Source organism: Helianthus annuus, chromosome 13, assembly GCF_002127325.2.
Source record: "Helianthus annuus cultivar XRQ/B chromosome 13, HanXRQr2.0-SUNRISE, whole genome shotgun sequence".
Lineage (NCBI taxonomy): Eukaryota > Viridiplantae > Streptophyta > Magnoliopsida > Asterales > Asteraceae > Helianthus > Helianthus annuus.
Window position 1 is genome coordinate 52,118,750 of NC_035445.2, and position 21,500 is coordinate 52,140,249.

The window sequence follows — 21,500 nt, forward strand, 5'->3', positions numbered from 1 at the left end:
CTGTTCGATCGAACGGACTGTTCGATCGACTGGCCCGTACCACTGTTTTCGACAATTTTTGCATGCCTTGGTGTTTCTTCATGCTAAACAACTGGAATCCCATCAAGTCTGACCCGTTCTACGACCGGGAACCACCCCGTTCCATCAGATCTGGCCGTTCTTGACTGCTTTTCCCACGTTTAACCCGAAAACACCCACACACTTTGGCTAGGTAACATAGATTTAGGTGAGATTCGTTATTAAGCAGGTGGAAATACTTAGATTTGAGTCGTTTATTGGTGAAAATGAGGTCACCCCTTGCAGTTCTTGTGAACTTAAGATGGCATCATCTTTAAAACTCCTCAAATCCTTGGAATCACACAACTTCTTGATTAGAAAACATAGATTCAGACTAGATCCGAGTAAAAACGTATGGAAATCTCCCAGATCCAGGTCGTTCTTTCATGGGATGACATTACCCTTGGAGTTCATAAGAACTCCAAGGTGACATCACCCTAGAATGCCCAAAATCCAGAGATTTCACGGTTAAAAGTGGAGTTTTGAGAGGTAGAAAGGTGTAGAATTGAGTTTATATCAAAGAAGTACAAGATTTAGGTTAGAAACTTACAAGAATCACGAGAAATCGAGAGAAAATAGCCCAAGAGCGTGCTGGTCAAGTGGGAGCTTCTCATCAGGGTGAAAAGTAAATGAAATGGGGTATTTATAGGCAAGAGAGGGAAGAAGAGGTGGAAGGGGTATTTGGGTCGGTTGGCCCGTTCGATCGGGCGGCCTGTTCGATCGGATGGCCCATCCGATCGGCTGGCCTGTCCGTTCGGACGGCCCATTCGATCGGCTAGGCCATCCGTTCGGACAGCCTGTCCGTTCGGAGGTGCCTTGGCCAGTTTCGTTAGGCGTTTTGCGTTGCGATAGCTTCGGGCATTTATTTCGTTCATATTTATTTATTATTTATTTATCTATAATAATGAATCACAAGAGGGTCGTATATACGTATCTATATGTCCAATATTCGGTGCGATGGTCGAGTTACGCGTGCCTTCGAGTGCGGTCTTTGATGTGATGTGCCACAATGATTATCGGGGTACTACTTGCTCGCATTGCCATCATCGTCACGATGGTTGGAGGCATGGTACTCACCCGAAAGTCCTTTTTAGCGTTAATTGTTTAAGAAAATGGTTTCGTAATAGTGATGGAATATGCGTAAATATTCGATTATACTTCGATGTAGCGATGTATCTGATATAGTTACATTATGATTCGAATCTCCGGTGCTAGGCGTAACGAGTAAAACGAGCAGTAACAGCGCACGAAAGTGCGAGGTGTTACAGTTATGAAGGGCCTCCGATTCAGCCTGGAGAGTCTGAATTGTAGTATTACTACCGCACCTATACAGATGACCGGGCCGTGGCCTACCATCGTCCCCCTTGGAGTGTTTTGCAGGGGGATGATGTTTCAAATAATCCTTCTTTTTGCAAGGAGATTTTGGGCGGTGTAGGAACCCCTTTTGAAGTTAATCGAGCTCGCGCCTTGCCGCGTGAGCTTCGGGTCAATCAACTCTCTTCCATGCTTGTGGGGAGTTCCATAGTGGCGAATGCCATTATGGAGGACTACCAAGCATTGGGCCGCAAGGAGGAGGAGGCTGCGCGCCTGCGGGCCGAGGTGGAAGAGTTGGTCAGAGCTGCTCGTGCGGGTGCGGAGCAGCTTGAAAAGTATAAGGCTGCTTTTGAGAAGCATAAGCAGACCAAGGAGTGGGCTGCAACCGCTGAGCTGAAACAGGTTCGTACTCTTGCCAAGTTACTTTCTGATGAACGCAACAGTTGGAACGAAAAACTTTCTGATGAGCGCAAGAGCTGGAAAGTATCTTGGGCCAAACAGAATGAAACGTTATTTCGTGTGCGTCAGGAGTTGATTAATGTCAAGGCAGCGAACGCTGCGTTGAGAAAGGAGAAGGCTGCGGCCGAAACGGTTGCTGGTAAGGCCCGAGAAGCAGAGGCCCGGGCTGTAAAGGCGCTGGAAGAGTCCAAAGAGGTGGGGGTCCGTGCTGCAAAGGCTCTTGAAGAGGCCAATGAGAGGGAGGGCCGCGTTTCTAAGGCTCTTGAAGAAGCAAATGCTGATCGCACCCGTTTGAACCGGATCGTTGGGAGCCTCCAGATATGAGTTTCCTTTTCTGTTGAACTTTTCTTTTGCTTTCTGAGTATGTTTAATGACTTTTGTACATACTACGTTTCTTGTTTTCGAAAGGCTGAGGTGCAGAGTCGCGAGGCTAAGCTTGCGGAGGTTAATGCCTGTGTGACTGAAGCTGAAAAGCGGGCTAGTGAGGCTGCTGAGGCCAGAGATAGCCTTACGTCTTCATTCAATCAGCTTGAGGCTGACCGTGAGTGGATGCGGTGTCACGGTATTGCACATGTAAGTATCTGGTGCCTTTGCTTTTGTTTGGATTTGCACGTGATAATCTGAGGCCAGAGATAGCCTTACGTCTTCATTCAATCAGCTTGAGGCTGACCTCTCGCTCCACTATTAGCACCACACCTACCGCGTTGTCTGCGGCGGATAGGTATAATATAAGTGGTTCACTTTTGCGTGGTGTGGTTAGAGTTGGGAGTTGTATCAAACACTCTTTCATCTCCCGGAAAGCGTTTTCAGCCTCTGCGGTCCATTGGAATTGTTCTTTCTTTAGGCAGTTCCGCAGGGTCTTAATGAAGGGTTAAGACTTAGCTGTACGGTTGGCCAAGAATCTGTTTAGTGCGGCTAGCCTGCCGGCTAGTCGTTGCATTTCTTTCATCGTTGAAGGCGACGGCATGCGCTCGATCGCCTGAACTTTTTCCGGGTTTACCTTGAATCCATCTTTGGTTACGATGAATCCAATGAATTTGCCTTCTTCCATTCCAAACGAGCATTTCCCTGGATTGAGCTTCATATTGACGCTTCGCAGAGTTTGGAATGTTCTTTCGATATCGGTGAGCATGGTGTCTTCTTCCATGCTCATGACGACTAGGTCGTCCATATAGATTTCGACACTTTTGCTGATTTGGCCGCGAAAAGTGTCGTTCATCAACATTTGATAGGTTGCGCCTGCGTTGCGCAACCCGAACGACATCTTTGTGTAGTAGTAATTTCCGGTTGGCGTACGGAATGCCGTTTTGTCCTCGTCCTCGATTGCCATTTATACCTAGTGGTAGCCTTTGTAGCAATCGAGGAAGCACTTCTATCGAAATGGTGCGAGGTTATCGACCTTTTCGTCGATCTCTGGAAGCGCATAACAATCCTTGGGACAGGCCTTGTTGAGGTCTTTATAATCGACGCACATGCGCCAGCCCCCGGATGGTTTTTCTACCATGACTGGATTGGACAACCAAGTCTGGTACTTGACTTCTCGCAGGATGCCTGCGGAGAGCAGTTCTTCGACTTGCTCATGCATCGCCTGATTTTTCACGGATCCAAGGTGGCGTTGGCCTTGGATCACGGGCTTGATACCTGGCAAGGTATTCAAGAAGTGTTGCGGAACTTCGCGTGGGACCCACGTCATGTCTGCGGGTGTCCATGCAAAGATATCTTGGTTCCTGAAGAGAAGTTGTTTCAGGTGCGCTTTGATGTTGGGGGACAAGGCGTGTCCCAACGTGACATTTTGTTCTGGGTATCTCACGTTGAGGACCCATTTTTCTGGTTGGTTGTTGGGGGTAGGCCTTGCTATCTTGGTCGGATGCAGTTCATCTGACGCCATGACTTCCCTGCGTGCATATATTATCGCGACCCCTGTTTCGGTTGGGAAACCGACTGCAGAATATGGTACGGACGTAATCATGTTGAAGTCGCCTTGGGATTCTCTCCCAAGGAGCACGTCATATTTGGAAGTATGAGGTAAAACCATGAAGTTTACCTCTTCTGTTCGTGTGTGCCTTTCGCTGGTGAGGCGCACAGGAAAAGTAATTTGGCCTAGAGGAAAGACAGTTTCCCCTGCGAACCCGGCCAACGGATAGTCCACCGCTTGCAACCGATCTTTGTCTTCCTGATAGTCCACCGCTTGCACGTCATATTTCGGGAAGACGACTTGCTCGTCTTTCCAGTCATTGTCCGGTCTTCTCGCCGCCTTGCGCGGCCTTCCTTTGCCTCCGTTGATCATATGGGTTGAGGCCACATACATGGTCCTCTTCCCTGAGGAGGTGCCTTCGCCGTGGGGGGTAATACGCTTGGTGGGTTTTTGCCCACCGGGCAACAGATGTTGCAGCTTCCCCTCCTTTAAGGCTCGCTCAATCTCCAGCCGGAGATTGATGCAGTTGTTTGTTGCGTGGCCCGAGTCCTTGTGATAGTCACAATAGAGTGTGAGGTCCTGGTTTTTCTTGGACTTCATCGGCTGGGCCGGTCGCAGAAAATGTGCGTCCGTTAGGAGGACATCGCTTGGTAACGGGGTAATCTCGGTCCAGTTACGGTCCCGAGACTGTTTTTTCGACGCCCGGTTTTCACGCTGGGCGTTGATGGTTGTCCTTGCGTCGGGGTGGCTGTTGTGCGGGACGTATGGTTTGGAGTCACTGCCGCGATTCCAAGTGTCCCGGTTGCGCTTATTATTGCGCTTAGGCTCTTGGTAGGAGGACTGACCTTCCACTCGGGGCGGTGCTTTGCCAACATGCGGTTTGACGGACCGCTGAGTCTGGGCATATGTCTTGACCGCAGTCATGACATCTTCCCATTTCTTTGGCAATCCGTCCTTGCCAGAGAGAGTCATAACCATCTGATCATCTTTAACCGCAACGATGAAGTGGTTACGTGCCATTTGGTCGGCAACGTCACCTATCTCTAGGCATTCTTTATTGAATCGGACGACGAACGCTTCTATTGATTCGTCGTCCCTGCGCCAGATGTTCATGACGTCCATGGAATCACGTTCATGGCGTTGTTGCTGGCTAAAATGCGCGAGGAACTTAGCTTCTAAGTTCTCGAATGAGGCCAGTGACGCGACTGGCAAAGAATCGAACCAAGCCCTCGCCAGGCCCGTGAGGGTCTGGGGGAAAAATTGACACCAGGTGGGTTCGTCCCACTTGCCGTTACATCCCGCGCCGGTGAAGATATTTATGTGATCGTCCGGATCGGACGAACCATTGTATTTTCCGATGTTTAATGGGAATTTCGTGGTGCTGACATCGGCGTTGGCGATTCTTGGGACGAACTTGGAGTTTTCGGCCGCAGATTTCGGCCTATAGGGCTGGCTCTCGGGGCGCTTTGCAGCTCTGAGGTATGTGTTGCAGGGGTGAGTGGGAGGAACATAGTGGCATCCTCCCGGTCTGCTGCTGGTAGCATGAGATTCACCGCAATACGTATGGTCGTCCGGGTCGGTACAAACATATCCTTCGTGATGGGACTGCGGTCCCAGCCGGCTTTGAATGCCGGAGCCGTGGTGGGCTGTGGATTGCCACCTGTTATCGCCTTGTGGGCCCAGGCGGCTTTGTATTGGGCCTCTGGCACGAGACCCATATGAGGAATCGTCCTCATCGATTGTGCGGACCTCACAGTAAGAGGATCCGCGGTCCTCCCGCCTACTTCGGGAGGCTGGACGTGAGGGTGCCCTGCCGTCGTATTGTAAGGTACGACCCGCAGGTGTATGTGGTGCCGGGGTAGGCCCGACTTGTACTTGCGCTTCCGCGCAAGCTCGATTGTATGTTGCGGCCAGCAGGGCTGCCTGCTGGTCATACCACGCATGAGGATTCATGTCTGGAGGGATCACAGATGCGTACTGTGAGAGATTGTGTCCAAACGTAAGGGACGCGCCCCCTTGCGTTGATGTGCCAATGTGGCCAGGATTTTGGGCTGGAGGAGCAGTCCCCACAGGCCCTGGGTTGGTGGGGTTTAGGCTATCCCCTGCATTGTTGTTTAGACGATCTGACATGATCTTTTGAGATGGAGAGGGATGGTTAAAAAAGTGCTAAGAGTAGCGGTGGGCGCCAATGATGAAACAATGGTTAACCGGGCAGGGTTAACTCACTGGTCTCGTCAAGAAGGGTTAATCCCTTCCTCTCGAGGATCGCTGGCTGGATCGTCCGCCGGTTGATCTCCTGCACAAGGAAACAAGTCGTGACTCGTAACAAGGAGGATGGGGTGGGGGGTGCTCCTTGTTACCACTCTCCGGCGTGAGAATCAGTAGTCTGCTTGGGAAGCAAAGTATGATAGTAGTAGTAGTGAGAGACTTGTGAAGAGATACCTCAAACCTGGTTTGGGGTTGGTATTTATAGCCGAGGAGTGAAGGAGGAGGTGAACGGATAGACTGACGATATAACAAGAGAGTGGGCCGAACCCTCACTTGGGCTGCCCATTTGATCCGAATACAAGAGTGTAGCCCAAATGGGCTTGTGCGATCGGGTGAGTCTTGTGCGTTTGGGCTTGCTTACATACATACATGCATACATACACATATTCTCATAACATACAACACATAATTCATTAATCATCAACGTTCACATGATCACATATAGTTCAAACAAGTTACATCGAAGCACACAACAAGAGGTTTGAAACACGAGTTGTCACATTATCCCCAACTTAAAAGAAATTTCGTCCCGAAATTTGGTACGTACTCACTGAGGAAGCTAGTTAAGTTGCATGGTTTTCCTGGTTTTCCTGGGGTGTCACATCCTCCCCCCGTTGATCTGGAATTTCATCCCGAAATTCCGTGGTAGCTTCAGCCTCAGTAGTGGTTGTACTGTTCGCGAACAATTGGGGGTACTTTTCTTTTATTTGATCTTCTCGTTCCCAGGTGAACTCTGGGCCACGACGGGAGTTCCAACGAACTCGAACAAGAGGTATTCTTGTGTGCTTGAGGACCTTAACATCCCGGTTGGTGATTTCAACAGGTTCCTCGACGAATCGCAACTGTTCGTCGATAGTGAGCTCCTTTAAAGGAACTATGAGGGTCTCATCTGACAGACACTTCTTCAGATTCGACACGTGAAAGACGTTGTGAACCGCACCGAGTTCTGCTGGTAGGTTCAGTTTGTAGGCCACCTTGCCTATTCTTTCTATGATTTCGAACGGTCCGACATACCGCGGATTGAGTTTGCCCCGTTTGCCAAAACGAACCACACCCTTCCAGGGCGAGACTTTAAGTAAAACACGGTCCCCGACCTGAAATTCCAATGGTTTCCTATGTCACACCCCCAAAATCCACATGCGGAGTACCACCGCTTGGAGGCGTGACATGACCAGGATCAAGCCACCAATCATATTGAACAAGTAGTTAAATAGTAAAAGTTATCCATCAATACGAAAGGTGTTTATCAAAACCAACATAAGTAAATGTAGCGGAAGCATTAATGTAAAACCCAACATAAGTATTAATGTTTGAAACGTCATAAGTGTTTAATAAGTAATCACGATCCATTTACCCACAACGATCTGCTCCTCCTTGTGCAAGCTCCAAAAGTACCTAAGGTCCTGCAAGGCATGCAGCAGAGAGTCAACAACTAGTTGAGCGAGTTCACAGTAAGTAAAAGCATAACAGTGAGTCCGTATGTAACATGTGGCTCTACTGGGCCGTTATTGGTTTCTATTGGTGGGGGCTTCCCATGATATTAATCCACTAGACTATGCGTTACCATAAGTGTTCTACATTCCCGAGAACAGTAATACGTACAAATTTACGTAGGATTTACGTAAGTATCCTTCACAACCGAGGATAGGGGTACGTGGGGGTTTACGTAGGTTTTACGTAAGTGCCTGACACAACCGAGGCAGTAGAGAGTATGTGACAACTCGAAATCTAGAACCTTCGTTGTGTCTTGATGCAATATACTTGTACGTTATGTGACTAGTTAACTGATTAAACTTAATGATAAACGTGAACCTTTATGTGATATGTGCTTTATTATGTGTGCATTGTATGTATATATATACGTGATATAAGTGAACCGAGAACCCAACCCGAGAACAAAGGACCCGACTCGAGACCATGAGGTCTCGAGTGTATAGTAACCGAATGGGCCTTGGGCCGAGAACCTAGTGACCGGTTTGGGCCTTTGGGCCGTGACCCCCTTAACCGGTTTATAAGCCCTTTGGGGCACACACTTGGAACTAGTATATATACACCACCCTTAGTTATTTTACCATTTGTTGAACATCACAACACACACACTCTCCTATCCCCTCTCACTAAAACTCTAGAACACAAACACTCCTCATCTTTCGGATCCAATCGGTTAGCACTAGGTTTGTCGGCTCAAGCTTGGAATCAACATTAGAGTTCACCTTTCCCATCTCTTAACCGGTTAGTAATCTTGGTTGTGTTTTGTGCTTGGATTGGTGATGTTATGACACTATGTTTGCTTAACTAAGTTGTTTGTACATGAGATGTTTGTTTGATAAAATAACTATTTGTTGTCAAAAGATGAAACTATATGCATGATTGTGACAAATCGGTTGATATGTCTTGATTCGGATACATTGCATGATGGGTTATGATATCTTGTGTTAAATAGAGTTTAAACTACTAGATTTTGATGATTCATGAAATCGGTTTGCATATATCATGTAATCGGCTTAGTATAGAGCCAAGCTTGTGGTGTTATGCTCAAGAGTCTAATGGTTGTTCATAGTTTTGGTTGAATATGTGTTGTTTATGTTATGAATAAACATGATGAATGATTGAAGAACTTGATAAATGTGTTTGAATATATGAAGAACAATTTGAATGATGGTTGAAGATGTGAAAACCCTTGTGATTTTGATCCATTTTTACTAACAGCCTGATTAGGAAAACATGTTAGTGAAATCCTATTGGTTGTTTCCTGATTTGGGCCTGATTACATAGTACCATTAGGCTGACCATATCTGAATCAACACTGAACATGAAAACGACAGCATTCCGACTCGCAATCACACAGTTGCGACTCGCAACCACAGCGCGATAACTCGAGACCACGCGGTTGCGACTCGCAACCACAGCATGACAAGCCGAGACCACAGGTTACGAGTCCCGTTGCGACTCGAGACCTCAGCATGACGAGCCGAAACCATGGTTGCGACACCGGTTGCGACTCGCAATCATTTATGATCAGCACAAACACCATGACTCGAGACCATGCTTGCGAGTCCGGTTGCGACTCGAGACCACACTTATGGGCCTAAGTTAGTGGGCCGGACTGATGGACTTCTGTGCTACTGTTGATGTGTTGTTTGGGCCTGTTACTACGAGCCCAACTGATTGGGCCTCACACTTGGACTTTGGGTTTGTATTTGACTGTTACCTGTGAACTGTTTATGTTAAACGTGTTGCCATGATTATTACCTGTGTACAATACGTGTTGAACATACGTGCACTGCTTGGCTTGAATCTGATACGAATAATACCTGTGATAGGACCTAATTGATTACCTGCAACTTAATTGACTTTCTGTGATTAACTGCCGAGCAAACCAAGGTGAGTTCACACCCTCTACAAAGCATGGGATTCCCTGGGTTGGGAACGGGGTTAAGGAACGTGGGTTCCTCGTCCTCCTTGGGTAGGACGGCAGTGGTTCAGGAATGTGATTCCTCGTCCGGATGGACGGATAACACGTACTAGACTAAAACTCTATCACGAAGTCCCTCCTTTTTGTATCGACTAATCGCCGGGCCAATGGCGAGCGGGTCATTAGTTAGATAGCGCTATTTAGGTCTGACAAGCCTCACACCGTGCCGCAGAGGACGGGCGTGAACTAATGGATCTGGGGCACGTCAATGATGATAGACATTGATGTTTTCAGGGCACATAAACATGACTACAGTCAGCAGTCGATATGGTAACGAGTCTAGTGTACGCATGGGGTAGCCCCCACGGCCGAAATGCCTGATAACTAACATGGGGTAGCCCCCACGGCTGGAGTGCCGGAGTAACTGGGAATGGACGTGTCACGTTTTTAAACTATGGGGTAACCCCCACGGCAGGATGCCAGATAAAGGAAACTGTTTTTGAAATAACTAAAACGAACACCCAACCGTGAACTCACTCAACTAGTTGTTGACTCGTTACTACATGCTTTGCAGGACCATAGGTACTCAGCCGGAGCTTGCATGGAGGAGGGTCGTTGTGGGGCACGGATTGCTGCGTACCATGTTCTTTTTGAAAACAATTGAACTTATGTTATAACTTTAACTTATGCTTCCTCTTGCAACTTAACTTGTTTGTTTTGAAACACCTATCGTATTGGTTAAACTTTTATAACTGTTTATATGCTTGTTCAGTATGATTGGTGGCTGGATCCTGGTCAGTCACGCCTCCAAGCGGTAGTACTCCGCAGGTGGGATTTTGGGGGTGTGACAGATTGGTATCAGAGCCATTGGTTATAGTGAACTTGGTTTTAATAAAGGAGAAACGTTTTTGTTAAAACCAGACTATAACCGGTTTAGTGCTCAACGGTCCACAACGACACTTCGCTCCGCATGCAAGGCTCGACATTCTAGGTAATATGATATGTGTATATTGCCTACTTGTTAGTTATATAGTACATTGCTCATGGTATACTTGATTAGTATAACTACTGTTGTTTGAACACGTGCGTGCTTACTCTGTCCTACTATCGTACTTTCGCGAACCTCTCTTACTCGTGTTACTCTTATTATGAAGAATCATGTCTGGACGCGTTAACATGACACAAGCCCAGTTGACGGCTTTGATCAACGAACGGGTTGCCGCAGCGCTTGCAGCTGCAAACGCAGGAGGTATATCCTGCAGTCCGAAATTGTTCTAGGACCATTTGGATCCTACTCTCGTGAACCAACCTTTGTGTTAAACTCTGTCTTTCTTTCACCTACCTTAGGTGAATATGCTCAGGCACCGGTGTGCACTTTTAAGACCTTTATGGACTGTCGACCCACGACTTTTAGCGGAACTGAAGGAGCAGTGGGTCTCCTACACTGGTTTGAGAAACTGGAGTCTGTGTTCGAAATGTGTGAATGCCCTGAAGCGCGCAGGGTGAAGTATGCTACTGGTACTCTCGAGGGTTTGGCCCTCACGTGGTGGAATGCTCAAGTACAGATGCTGGGGTTGGTTGCTGCCAACGCCACCCCATGGGAAAACTTCAAGGAAATGATCAGGGAGGAATACTGCAGTCGTGACGACATTCACAAGTTGGAAGATGAGTTCTACAATCTCAAGATGACGGGGTCAGAGATTGAGGCATACACTAAGAGATCGCATGAGTTAGCCTTGTTGTGTCCTACTATGGTGGACCCTCCGTATAAGCGAATTGAACTCTACCTCAAGGGCTTGGTGCCAGAGATCCAAAGTCATGTGACTTCAGCAAACTTGACTACTATCCAGCAGGTTGTACAGTTGGCTCACCGTCTCACTGATCAGGCGGTGGAGCAGAACAAGTTACCCAAGCGCATAGGTGCTGCAACTACTTCTGGTACTTCTAGTGGCGACAAACGGAAATGGGATGGAACTTCAAGCAGGGGTTCAACTTCTGTGCAATCTCAGTCTCAGCAGAGAAAGACGGACGATCACAAGAGCCCCAGTCAGCAATCGTCTGGTGGTCAAAGTCATGGTGGGTACAAGGGGAATCACCCCAAATGCAATCGTTGCAACCTACACCACAGTGGGCCATGCACCAGGGGCAACTGTCATCGGTGCAACAAGCCTGGTCATGTTGCAAAGGATTGCAGGAGCGCATATCCCGTCAATCAGAACCGTCAGCAACCTCAACAGAACCAGCGACAGCAGCAGGGTAACAACAAAGGTTGCTTTCAGTGTGGAGCTGAAGGCCACTTCAAGAAAGATTGTCCCCAACTGAACCAGAACAACAACAACAACAATCAGGGGAATGGTAACAATGGGAACAACAACAATGGTGCTAGGGGACGAGTGTTCGTGATTGGTCAAGGTGAAGCAAGGAATGATCCCAACGTGGTGACGGGTAAGTTCCTTCTCGACGACTTTTATGTTACAGTCTTATTTGATTCGGGTGCCGATACTAGCTATGTGTCACTAGAAGTTAGTAAGATGCTTAAACGTATTCCTACTCCCCTGAGCGACAAGCACACTGTAGAGCTAGCTAATGGTAAGAGTTTGGAGGCCTCACACGTAGTCAAGGGTTGCCAGCTTATTCTCGCTAACCAGACCTTCTCTATAGATCTTATTCCTATTGTCTTGGGTAGTTTCGACGTTGTCACTGGGATGGATTGGTTATCCCAACACCGAGCAGAGATTCTTTGTAACGAGAAGATCGTTCGTATTCCTGGTTTTGGTAGTGAACCTCTCATGATTCGTGGCGACAAGAGAAGTGCTGTTGAGAACATCATCTCTCTTCTTAAGGCCCAGAAGTGCTTACGAAAGGGCCACACTGCGATTTTGGCTCTAGTTACTGATACCACAGAGAAAGAGAAGAAGCTAGAAGATTTTCCAGTTGTACGCGACTATCCTGAGGTATTCCCTGAGGAATTACCTGGTCTTCCGCCCCATCGCCAAGTCGAGTTTCAGATTGAACTAGCTCCTGGAGCTGCGCCTGTAGCTCGTGCACCTTATCGTTTAGCGCCATCAGAATTGGAAGAACTCTCCACGCAACTACAAGAACTCCTGGATAAGGGTTTTATTCGTCCTAGCTCATCGCCTTGGGGAGCTCCAGTATTATTTGTGAAGAAGAAGGATGGTACCTTCAGAATGTGTATCGACTATCGTGAACTCAACAAGGTGACTGTGAAGAATCGTTATCCTCTACCGCGCATTGACGACTTGTTCGACCAGTTGCAGGGGTCGAGCTACTACTCAAAGATCGATCTGAGATCGGGATATCACCAGCTGAGAGTTCGAGAAGAGGATGTCTCTAAGACAGCCTTTAGGACTCGATATGGGCACTATGAGTTTTTGGTCATGCCGTTTGGGCTGACGAACGCACCGGCAGTTTTTATGGATTTGATGAACCGAGTTTGCAAACCGTACCTGGACAAGTTTGTTATAGTCTTCATCGACGACATCCTGATCTATTCTAAGAGCAAAGAGGAGCACGAACAGCATCTACGACTTATTCTGGAACTCCTTCGGAAGGAACAGCTTTACGTAAAATTCTCGAAATGCGACTTCTGGCTTCGTGAAGTCCATTTCCTAGGACATGTGGTGAACAAGGATGGGATTCACGTTGATCCATCCAAAGTGGACTCTATTAAGAACTGGCCTGCACCTCGCACACCAAAGGAAATTCGCCAATTCTTGGGATTGGCAGGTTACTACAGGAGATTCATTAAGGATTTTTCTAAGATCGCACAGCCTCTCACCTTACTAACACAGAAAGGCGTTGTTTATCATTGGGGAAATGCACAAGAGTTAGCTTTTCAACATCTAAAGGATAGACTTTGTAGTGCACCTATCCTTTCATTGCCAGAGGGCACAGAAGATTTTGTGGTTTACTGTGATGCATCAATTCAAGGTCTTGGTTGTGTATTGATGCAACGAGATAAAGTCATAGCCTACGCCTCACGACAACTCAAAGTTCACAAGAAGAACTACACTACGCATGATTTAGAGCTGGGAGCTGTTGTTTTCGCACTAAAGTTATGGCGGCATTACCTGTACGGAACTAAGTGCGCCATCTACACTGACCACAGGAGCCTAGAGCACATATTCAAGCAAAAGGAACTGAATATGCGGCAACGACGATGGGTCGAATTACTGAATGACTACGAGTGCTCTATCAGGTATCACCCGGGCAAGGCCAATGTGGTGGCTGACGCCCTCAGTCGAAAGGACACTGCGCCTAAGCGCGTAAGAGCTCTACAACTCACGATCCATTCTAGTCTACCTTCGCAAATACGAGCTGCTCAGATAGAAGCACTGAAACCAGAGAACGTTAGAGCTGAAGCTCTACGCGGGTCAAGGCAACGCTTAGAACAGAAAGAAGACGGTGCTTACTACGTAACAGGACGCATTTGGGTCCCACTCTATGGCGACTTACGAGAACTTGTGATGGATGAAGCGCACAAATCCCGCTACTCGGTACACCCTGGTTCGGATAAGATGTACCACGATATTAAAACTACGTATTGGTGGCCTAGCATGAAGGCCCACATAGCAACTTACGTCAGCAAGTGTTTGACTTGTGCGCGAGTCAAGACGGAATATCAGAAACCCTCAGGCCTACTTCAGCAACCAGAGATACCACAATGGAAATGGGAGCAAATTTCCATGGATTTCGTTACTGGCCTACCTAGATCACAGCGCGGAAACGATACTATCTGGGTGATCGTGGATCGACTCACGAAATCCGCACACTTTTTGGCAATTAAGGAGACGGATAAATTCTCCACTCTAGCGGAAATATACCTCAAGGAAGTTGTTTCGAGGCACGGGGTGCCCACCTCTATCATCTCTGATCGAGATGCACGTTTTACTTCGGAACTGTGGCAGGCAATGCACAAGTCTTTTGGCTCACGTCTTGATATGAGCACAGCTTATCACCCACAGACGGACGGGCAGTCCGAGCGAACTATTCAGACATTAGAAGACATGCTTCGCGCTTGTGTAATCGACTTTGGCAACAGCTGGGAAAGGCATTTGCCACTTGTGGAATTTTCATACAATAATAACTACCACACCAGCATTAAAGCTGCTCCGTTCGAGGCATTGTACGGACGTAAATGCCGGTCACCCCTCTGTTGGGCAGAGGTGGGGGATAGTCAAATCACTGGTCCAGAACATGTGGTAGACACTACTGAGCGGATTGCTCAAATACGACAACGCATGGCGGCCGCTCGTGACCGTCAGAAGGCTTACGCCGATAAGGGCAGGAAACCACTTGAGCTCCAGGTTGGGGAGCGGGTATTACTCAAAGTTTCACCCTGGAAGGGTGTGGTTCGTTTTGGTAAACGAGGCAAACTTAACCCACGATACGTTGGACCTTTCGAAATCCTTGAGAAAATAGGCAAGGTGGCCTACAGACTGAACTTACCAGCAGAACTCGGTGCAGTTCACAACGTTTTCCATGTGTCGAATCTGAAGAAGTGTCTGTCAGATGAGACGCACGTGGTTCCTCTGAAGGAACTTACGATCGACGAACAGTTGAAATTCGTCGAAGAACCAGTCGAAATCACGGACCGGGATGTTAAGGTCCTCAAGAGCACTAGAATACCTCTTGTTCGAGTTCGCTGGAACTCACGTCGCGGCCCAGAGTTCACCTGGGAGCGCGAAGATCGGATGAAACAAAAGTATCCCCAACTGTTTGAGAACAGTACAACCGCTACTGAGGCTGAAGCTACGGAATTTCGGGACGAAGTTCCAGATCAACGGGGGGTGGATGTGACACCCCAGGAAAACCAGGAAAACCATGCAACTTGACTAGCTTCCTCAGTGAGTGCCATCAAATTTCGGGACGAAATTTCTTTCAACTTGGGGATGATGTGACAACTCGAAATCTAGAACCTTCGTTGTGTCTTGATGCAATATACTTGTACGTTATGTGACTAGTTAACTGATTAAACTTAATGATAAACGTGAACCTTTATGTGATATGTGCTTTATTATGTGTGCATTGTATGTATATATATACGTGATATAAGTGAACCGAGAACCCAACCCGAGAACAAAGGACCCGACTCGAGACCATGAGGTCTCGAGTGTATAGTAACCGAATGGGCCTTGGGCCGAGAACCTAGTGACCGGTTTGGGCCTTTGGGCCGTGACCCCCTTAACCGGTTTATAAGCCCTTTGGGGCACACACTTGGAACTAGTATATATACACCACCCTTAGTTATTTTACCATTTGTTGAACATCACAACACACACACTCTCCTATCCCCTCTCACTAAAACTCTAGAACACAAACACTCCTCATCTTTCGGATCCAATCGGTTAGCACTAGGTTTGTCGGCTCAAGCTTGGAATCAACATTAGAGTTCACCTTTCCCATCTCTCAACCGGTTAGTAATCTTGGTTGTGTTTTGTGCTTGGATTGGTGATGTTATGACACTATGTTTGCTTAACTAAGTTGTTTGTACATGAGATGTTTGTTTGATAAAATAACTATTTGTTGTCAAAAGATGAAACTATATGCATGATTGTGACAAATCGGTTGATATGTCTTGATTCGGATACATTGCATGATGGGTTATGATATCTTGTGTTAAATAGAGTTTAAACTACTAGATTTTGATGATTCATGAAATCGGTTTGCATATATCATGTAATCGGCTTAGTATAGAGCCAAGCTTGTGGTGTTATGCTCAAGAGTCTAATGGTTGTTCATAGTTTTGGTTGAATATGTGTTGTTTATGTTATGAATAAACATGATGAATGATTGAAGAACTTGATAAATGTGTTTGAATATATGAAGAACAATTTGAATGATGGTTGAAGATGTGAAAACCCTTGTGATTTTGATCCATTTTTACTAACAGCCTGATTAGGAAAACTTGTTAGTGAAATCCTATTGGTTGTTTCCTGATTTGGGCCTGATTACATAGTACCATTAGGCTGACCATATCTGAATCAACACTGAACATGAAAACGACAGCATTCCGACTCGCAATCACACAGTTGCGACTCGCAACCACAGCGCGATAACTCGAGACCACGCGGTTGCGACTCGCAACCACAGCATGACAAGCCGAGACCACAGGTTACGAGTCCCGTTGCGACTCGAGACCTCAGCATGACGAGCCGAAACCATGGTTGCGACACCGGTTGCGACTCGCAATCATTTATGATCAGCACAAACACCATGACTCGAGACCATGCTTGCGAGTCCGGTTGCGACTCGAGACCACACTTATGGGACTAAGTTAGTGGGCCGGACTGATGGACTTCTGTGCTACTGTTGATGTGTTGTTTGGGCCTGTTACTACGAGCCCAACTGATTGGGCCTCACACTTGGACTTTGGGTTTGTATTTGACTGTTACCTGTGAACTGTTTATGTTAAACGTGTTGCCATGATTATTACCTGTGTACAATACGTGTTGAACATACGTGCACTGCTTGGCTTGAATCTGATACGAATAATACCTGTGATAGGACCTAATTGATTACCTGCAACTTAATTGACTTTCTGTGATTAACTGCCGAGCAAACCAAGGTGAGTTCACACCCTCTACAAAGCATGGGATTCCCTGGGTTGGGAACGGGGTTAAGGAACGTGGGTTCCTCGTCCTCCTTGGGTAGGACGGCAGTGGTTCAGGAATGTGATTCCTCGTCCGGATGGACGGATAACACGTACTAGACTAAAACTCTATCACGAAGTCCCTCCTTTTTGTATCGACTAATCGCCGGGCCAATGGCAAGCGGGTCATTAGTTAGATAGCGCTATTTAGGTCTGACAAGCCTCACACCGTGCCGCAGAGGACGGGCGTGAACTAATGGATCTGGGGCACGTCAATGATGATAGACATTGATGTTTTCAGGGCACATAAACATGACTACAGTCAGCAGTCGATATGGTAACGAGTCTAGTGTACGCATGGGGTAGCCCCCACGGCCGAAATGCCTGATAACTAACACGGGGTAGCCCCCACGGCTGGAGTGCCGGAGTAACTGGGAATGGACGTGTCACGTTTTTAAACTATGGGGTAACCCCCACGGCAGGATGCCAGATAAAGGAAACTGTTTTTGAAATAACTAAAACGAACACCCAACCGTGAACTCACTCAACTAGTTGTTGACTCGTTACTACATGCTTTGCAGGACCATAGGTACTCAGCCGGAGCTTGCATGGAGGAGGGTCGTTGTGGGGCACGGATTGCTGCGTACCATGTTCTTTTTGAAAACAATTGAACTTATGTTATAACTTTAACTTATGCTTCCTCTTGCAACTTAACTTGTTTGTTTTGAAACACCTATCGTATTGGTTAAACTTTTATAACTGTTTATATGCTTGTTCAGTATGATTGGTGGCTGGATCCTGGTCAGTCACGCCTCCAAGCGGTAGCACTCCGCAGGTGGGATTTTGGGGGTGTGACAGAGTATCTGTTCACGTAGGTTTTACGTGAGTGTCCTTCGCAACCTGAGGGCAGTGAGTAGCTTAAGTATACGTAGGCTTTACGTATGTGTCCTGCACAACCGAGGACGATGGTATGGTAGTCTAGTAATAGTGTCCGTATTGAATCTATTCAACCTTATCTTTTCGATCCCATTCCCAACACCCCTGGAATCCCATGCCTTGGTAAGAGTGTGAACTCACCTTGGGTTGCTCGGCAGATACACACAAAAGGGTTTCTTGAACTAAAGGTGGTCAACCACGTCCTAACAGGGTTACCATACAAGTCAGGTTTGGTTCAAGTAGTGCACATATAGATCATACAAGTTAACACGTTACTAACACGTATTGATCATGGCAACCACGTAACAATCAAAACATACATTCTCAACTTGTGCGACTCGGACGGTTGGGCCATCGAGCTTGTGCGAGCCCAACCGTCTTGTGCGATATTAATGTCTAAGCCCAACGATACCCGGCCCACAAATAAGTAAACAGTCCAAACATATACGGCCCAAAAACAATTAAACAAACATCTTGTGCGACCCGGTTAACCTTGTGCGACCCGGTTAACCTTGTGCGACTGAACTGGGTTGTGCGATTGGCCTTTGGGCTTTGAGGCCCAACACCATCAGTCCATTAACATACGCAGCCCAATGGATGATATAGCTTGTGCGATCCGGATGGGCTTGTACGATCCGGTAACCTTGTGCGATCCGTACCAGCCCAGTCCAATATGCACACCCGGCCCAACCTGTAGGTAACTTGTGCGTATGGATCATTTTGTGCGATTAGATCAGGTCTTGTATGACCTGATCTTGTGCGATTGTGAAGGGCCTTGTGCGATCGGTTAGTCATCCGGAAAACATGCAAATCAGTTACATAACATTCAACAGTTTCCTTTTGCAACAATCAATTAACATAATTCCAATTAATTTGGTTAACATAATATCGATCAAACATGGTTTTCACCTTCAAATCCTTATGAACCCTAATCTAATCATAAGAACAATAACATAATGATTTACATGAACATGCCATAACATTCAACCCGGAACACAAGATTTGTAAACTTTTCAATCAACAAATTAGCCCATCCGATAAACCCTAGCAACCGACTAACAAACATAATCACATCATAGTCGATTAATCATGCATTCGGTCTGAATCATCATCATACAATTATCAACCTATATAGATCTATGCATACTACACATGAGAACCGGTTTATCAAGAACACCCTATCTCATCAGTTTACACTACAATCAATCATATAATCAAGCTAATAACAAAACACTAACCGTAAGAAAGAGGGTGGTCCGATTAACAAACGAGGAGTCTTCGAGGTGCTAGGACCGACTGCCGCGAGTTCGTGAGGGCGAGAGAGAAAGAACTAGGGTTTCTTTGTGTGAGGATGATTTGCCAAAGTGTGTGAAATTTACTAACACCCTAGTGTTATTCGTGTAAGGTAGGTGGGCCGAATCCTACTTAGGCTGCCCATTGGGTTCGGTTACAAGCATCACGGCCCAAAGTGGCTTGTGCGGTCGTGCATAATGTTGTGTGATCGGTCCATTCATATACATACATATATTTACACAAAGTACGTATCAAATATATCATACATTAACTCAATCATATAGCTTCACACAAACACGTAATGTTACACAAAGTGGGTTTGAAATACGAGTTGTCACATTATCCCCAACTAAAAGGAAATTTCGTCCCGAAATTTGGTATGCACTTACTGAGGAAGCTAGGTAAGTTATCGTTCACTGGTTTTCCTGGGGTGTCACATCCTCCCCCCGTTGATCTGGAATTTCGTCCCGAAATTCCGCAGTAGTAGCTTCAGCCTCAGTAGTGGTTGCATTGGTTCCGAATAACTGGGGGTACTTTTCTGTCATCTGATCTTCGCGTTCCCAGGTGTACTCTGGGCCACGACGGGAGTTCCAACGAACTCGAACAAGAGGGATTCTCTTGTTTTTGAGGACCTTAACATCCCGGTCCGTGATTTCAACTGGCTCCTCGACGAACTGCAACCGCTCGTCGATAGTGAGTTCCTTAAAAGGAACGATAAGGGTCTCAACTGACAGGCACTTCTTCAGATTCGACACATGAAAGACATTGTGAACTGCACTGAGTTCAGCTGGTAGGTTTAGCTTGTAGGCCACCTTGCCTATTTTCTCAGTGATCTCGAACGGTCCGACATACCACGGATTGAGTTTGCCCCGTTTGCCAAAACGAACCACACCCTTCCAGGGTGAGACTTTAAGTAAAACCCGGTCCCCGACCTGAAATTCCAAAGACTTTCTGCGCTTGTCCGCGTAGGCTTTCTGACGGTCGCGTGCTGCCGCCATGCATTGTCGTATTTGTGCAATCTTTTCTGTGGCGTCCACTACAATCTCTGGACCCGTAATCTGACTATCCCCCACCTCTGCCCAACAGAGAGGTGACAGGCATTTACGTCCGTACAATGCCTCAAATGGAGCGGCTTGAATGCTGGTGTGATAACTGTTATTGTATGAGAACTCCACCAAAGGGAGGTGCTTTTCCCAGCCGTTGCCGAAATCGATAACACACGCCCAAAGCATGTCTTCAAGAGTTTGGATCGTCCGCTCAGACTGTCCATCGGTCTGAGGATGATACGCTGTGCTCATGTCTAACTGTGAGCCGAAAGATTTGTGCATCGCTTGCCATAGCTCTGACGTGAATCGTGCATCCCGATCCGAAATGATGGAGGTGGGCACTCCGTGCCTCGAAACAACTTCTTTGAGATAGATGTCTGCGAGAGTGGAGAACTTAGCCGTTTCCTTTATAGCTAGGAAGTGTGCAGACTTGGTGAGTCGATCCACGATTACCCATATGGTATCATTCCCACGCTGGGATCTAGGTAGGCCTGTAACGAAATCCATGGAAATTTCTTCCCATTTCCATTGCGGTATCGTGGGTTGCTGAAGTAGGCCCGCTGGTTTCTGGTATTCAACCTTGACTCTCGCACAGGTCAAGCACTTGCCAACGTATGTAGCGATGTGGGCCTTCATGCTAGGCCACCAATAAGTAGTTCTGATGTCGTGGTACATTTTATCCGACCCTGGATGTACCGAATAACGGGACTTGTGAGCTTCATCCATTACCAGCTCGCGTAAACCGCCAAAAAGTGGGACCCAAATACGCCCCGTTACATAGTAGGCGCCGTCTGCCTTCTGTTCTAATCGTTGCCTTGAGCCGCGTAGGGCTTCAGCCCTGACGTTTTCTGGTTTCAATGCTTCTGCCTGTGCATCTCGTATCTGTGCAGGAAGACTAGACTGAATCGTAAGCTGTAGCGCTCGCACGCGCCGAGGCAAAGTGTCTTTCCGACTGAGAGCGTCAGCCACAACATTGGCTTTACCTGGATGGTACTTGATGGCGCATACATAATCGTTCAGAAGTTCAACCCATCGTCGTTGACGCATGTTCAAATCCTTTTGCTTAAGGATATGCTCGAGACTCCTGTGATCGGTGTAAATCGTGCACCTGGTACCGTACAGGTAGTGTCGCCATATCTTAAGCGTGAAAACAACAGCTCCCAGCTCTAAATCGTGCGTCATGTA

General features: G+C 47.1%; 1 protein-coding gene across 1 annotated transcript in view; it reads left to right on the forward strand.

Moving 5' to 3' along the window:
* The first annotated feature begins 1,596 nt into the window (after positions 1-1,596).
* LOC118485759 (plectin-like) overlaps positions 1,597-21,500 on the forward strand; it is a 45,558-nt gene continuing 25,654 nt past the window's right edge. Inside the window, exons 1-3 of the mRNA XM_035982196.1 lie at positions 1,597-1,664; positions 1,815-2,133; positions 2,239-2,371. Coding sequence (XP_035838089.1) covers positions 1,597-1,664; positions 1,815-2,133; positions 2,239-2,371 — 520 coding nt within the window. The remainder of the gene's footprint in view (positions 1,665-1,814; positions 2,134-2,238; positions 2,372-21,500) is intronic.